The following is a 3,950-nucleotide window of genomic DNA, read 5'->3' as shown; positions in this document are numbered from 1 at the left end:
GGGGAGTTACTCTTCGACACTCACATGATTTCTATTATCGACTATTACGATAAGATTTTCATACATAGTAGTAGAATTTTCGTATTTGATGTTCATATAAAGAACAAAGAAAAGAAGGTAAAAACGTTGTAGAAATCTCTATGATCCGAGACTACGCCAATGGTTTGATGTTCAATCATTATTCGCTTTATTTCATTTTATACATATCGATACATCTTATTCGTTATCAACGTCGCTATCAACATCACCTGATCTAATTAGTACGTGTTACTTTTTTTTTTTCGCAAATAGAACGATAGAACTAAAAATACGCGCGAGAAGAGATCTCCTTTAATTCTGATCAATTAGATCCGCATTTTTTCCGCAGGACTTCTTTCCAGCTTTATTATAACAATAGTTCGTATTACATTATATAAAGTTACAGAGTTTTCGAATCTATGTACAATATTTTATATATATATATATGTATGTATATATACGTATATTCGGGAACGAACAATAAGTAGACATTCGTAAATTTAGATAGCCTAATCGTTAGAGCAAGTCGCTTAGAAAGCGAAAGACCCGACTACGAGTCTTTAAGTTCCAGATGCAACCCGACGGCTCAACTTTCTTACAAAAAAGATCGTACGTAATATATAGGATTATGTACTGAAAGACTAGAGTACTAGACACATAAAGTACTAGGACTAAAGTAGTTTGGCACGTTCGCAAAAAGTTCTTGCTGACTTTGTCAGATCTCTCGTCATTCGTAATCTCTTCCGACCAGTTGCATCGAATAATGTCCGAGTGTCGAGTAAGAGTTATCGATAGAATGCATTGGTATGGAGTTCTCCTTGTTCGAGTGTTTTTTCCTCGACGAGTTTTTTCTTTTTTGATTTTCATGAGTCTTTGCATGCTTCGTCAAATGATCACTTCTCATGAATCTTTTTCCGCACGCAGAACAAGCAAATCTTTTCTCACCGGTATGTGTACGTAGATGACGTTGAAGCTCGTCGCTCCTGGTAAATCTCTTCCCACAAAAAAGCCAATTGCAAATGAATGGTCTTTCTCCTGTGTGCCATCTCAGATGAGCTTTAAGATGTGAAGTTTTTCCATATACTTTTCCACATCCCGGAACATGACATACGTGTTGTCGTTTACCATCCAATCCAAATTGACCGCCACCATCTACTTGACAATTTGGACAACGACATCTTGTGCATTTTCTACCGGGTCCCGTTTTACTGATCGAATCGATCGATGAATCGTTTCCTAAAATATGATGTTCATCTGACGGTGTCAATGGCCATTGACAAGGTGGACCAAACTCCTCCGAACGGGATTGTAATTCTGTTGACGTTGGTGAGATAGGGTAATGCTGGATCGTTGTCAACTGAGCTTGATGACTCGCTGAATGGTTCATCGAGTGATTACACGCCGGATGAGTTTGAGCGGTCCACGAAACTGCACACGAAGGCATTGTATAAACCGGTGGCGTCAGGCTCTCGGTCATCTGAACATGAGTCGTCACGATGGGAAACCAGTAGCTCGATTGGCCACTCTGAAGAGGATGATGACTATTCTGTGAAGGATTATACGATTGATAGTGCATCCCTGCATCGTTATAATCCATCGACGAATGTTGATGCATCGATATCGGAATAGCTGATGCCGTCATGCCAGGCATCGGTGACATCGTCGACACGCACATCTATAGAAAGAAAAACAAAACAAAATATTCGAATTTCATCAATAACTGTAGGCAAAGAAAATCCAAATATTTACGTTAAACATTCCTCGTCGTTTTCGACCTTCTTGCCGGAACAAATCTTTAATTGGCTGAAATATCAAAATTCACACACAATCCACAGATGTTCCGTTCCTGCTTATTCGACACCGAATAAATTCCTTGACGAATCTTTTGGTACTGCATCACTTTATATTATCACAGTTTCACTGTTTCAATAATAAGCACTTTTAGCTTTCCTATACTTCTTCTACTTTTTCTTCGAGACAACGTTAATACAAAATCCTTTCCTTAGTAATCCAATTGACGAGTACGTCTTGATATTTTAACAAGTGTTCTGTTTTCTCTTTTTTTCTTCTTTTCTTCCTTTTCTTTTTTCTTTGCATGAACCTAAAAAAGAAGACGAGGAAGAAGGAGGATGTGGATAAAATCGAAGATGAGAAAACACGTTGAGGAAAAAGAAGAGAGAACAAGGGGATGAAGAGAGAAGGAGGAGGGGAGAAAAGTAGTAATGGAAGTAAACGTCGTCGTCGTCGTCGTTGAACTGCCGACGGAGGTGCCGTGCGTGCGCGATGCCGAACGTTTGCCAGATAATTGCTGGTTGCCGAGCGTGTCGCCTCGGTTTTAATAACCGTGTGGACAAGGAACCGAAGAAGATAGAGGAGGAGGCTGAATGCTCCGCGAGTCCTGCGAGAACGAGAGGTGGGGGTAGACCAGACTGGATCCTACTCCTCTTCGAGATCTTAGTGCGCAAGCGTTCTCCCCACCATGGGCACATAAATCAACCCTGGCTTCCGAGGATCGAGGATCGAGGCTGCACGCCTTTTGTGGTTATCCCTCGGGGGCTGCTTCATGCCCTGTCCATGCCACTGTAGAAAGCTTTTATGGATCTTATCTTCCTTCTCTCTCTTGAGAATCTTCTTTCCTTATTTTCTTCGAGACAGTGAGAAAGGGTAGAACACGACTTTACCGATATCATAAGCTTTTTCAATATTTTTTCTTCTTATTCTTCTTTTTCCTTTTTTCTTTCTTCTTTTTCTTCTTTTCTTCTTTTTTTTTCTTCTTTTTTTTCTTCTTCTTCCCTTTTCTTCTAAGGATTAGCATTCACATCGAAAGACAAATTGAAATTCATTAAATCTCGGTTTATTTGGTAAGAGGAAGAAGAAAAAAGGGTGACTTGTAAAGAGAAACGAACTTTTTATTTAGATTTCATTAATCTTTTTGGTCACCCATGGCAAGTTTTTGTTAGTATACAATGTTGGTTTTTATAATGAAAGAAAAGTGAAATCTTCTGAATTTCTTGGTTTTACGCTTCTTTAGAAATTTTCTTTAAGATCGAATAAGAATATTCCAAAGGTACGTATTGAAGTATGAAAAATCTCTTTCTTGAAAAGTACGAAATAAGAATGTGATAACGGCGAGCAGTTTTTTTTTTTTTTTTTGTCATGAGGGTGGATTATGATCGCGTAAGGAAGAAGTCAACGGTTGTACCAATACTGTACTCTTTGTGAGTATATAACGTGTTATAAATCTATACAAGATTTTGGTCGATCCTTTGTAAGGTTTTGGTCCTCAGGTTTTACAATGGTTTCTACCAGTTAGAAATCTCCAGCCGGGTGGACGAAGAGTACCGCATTTTATGGCTTGCCAGCAAAACGATTATTGACGTGGCCAAAGTGACGACATTCTTGTGCTACCGATCCGCAGAAGATTGACGATAGACGGTAGACAAAGTAGGTGCAATGCAAAAGGGAACAGCCAGTAACAGTAGACGTGAATAATGTGGTGACAATGGAATGGCAAACGTGACAAAAACGTTATACGAAATACCGCAGTTTGTTAAGGAAAGGACATTACCTCGAACGTATCTTTTAATCGTCCAATATTTTCACTTATAGATTACATGACACTTATCAAATAATTTGTTCATCTCAACAGATTCTTCTAATAACGAATGATAATTATCTCTGACGCGTGATACATTTGTGAACATTGTCATTGATTATCTTTGGAACATTAAATATCGTGATATCTTTGTTTATACAGCTTTACGGTAGTAATATGTGTTATCATGATGAGACGACAACGAGTGGACAGTCTCGTTGTATCTCTACAACGGATGCTGATTATCTTCGTGGACGGACCAAATCTAATCTTTCTGATGTCGAACGAGAAAAGGAAAGAAACACGCATCTCGTTGGTCTCGTGTCGATTCGTTCTC

At 38.9% G+C, this 3,950-nt stretch overlaps 1 protein-coding gene across 1 annotated transcript; it reads right to left on the bottom strand.

The window, feature by feature from the left end:
• Positions 1 to 163: 163 nt before the first annotated feature.
• Positions 164 to 3,164, bottom strand: LOC122630311 (transcription factor Sp9-like). Its single transcript, XM_043814681.1, has 2 exons — positions 1,768 to 3,164; positions 164 to 1,693 (listed from the first exon to the last, which is right to left on the bottom strand). Exons 1-2 carry the CDS (start codon positions 1,774 to 1,776, stop codon positions 746 to 748), a joined length of 957 nt encoding a protein of 318 aa, XP_043670616.1. The 5' UTR covers positions 1,777 to 3,164; the 3' UTR covers positions 164 to 745.
• Between the last annotated feature and the right edge of the window lie 786 nt (positions 3,165 to 3,950).

This window comes from Vespula pensylvanica, chromosome 7, assembly GCF_014466175.1.
Source record: "Vespula pensylvanica isolate Volc-1 chromosome 7, ASM1446617v1, whole genome shotgun sequence".
NCBI classification, from domain to species: Eukaryota; Metazoa; Arthropoda; class Insecta; order Hymenoptera; family Vespidae; genus Vespula; species Vespula pensylvanica.
This window is presented reverse-complemented; position numbering and strand designations above follow the sequence as displayed.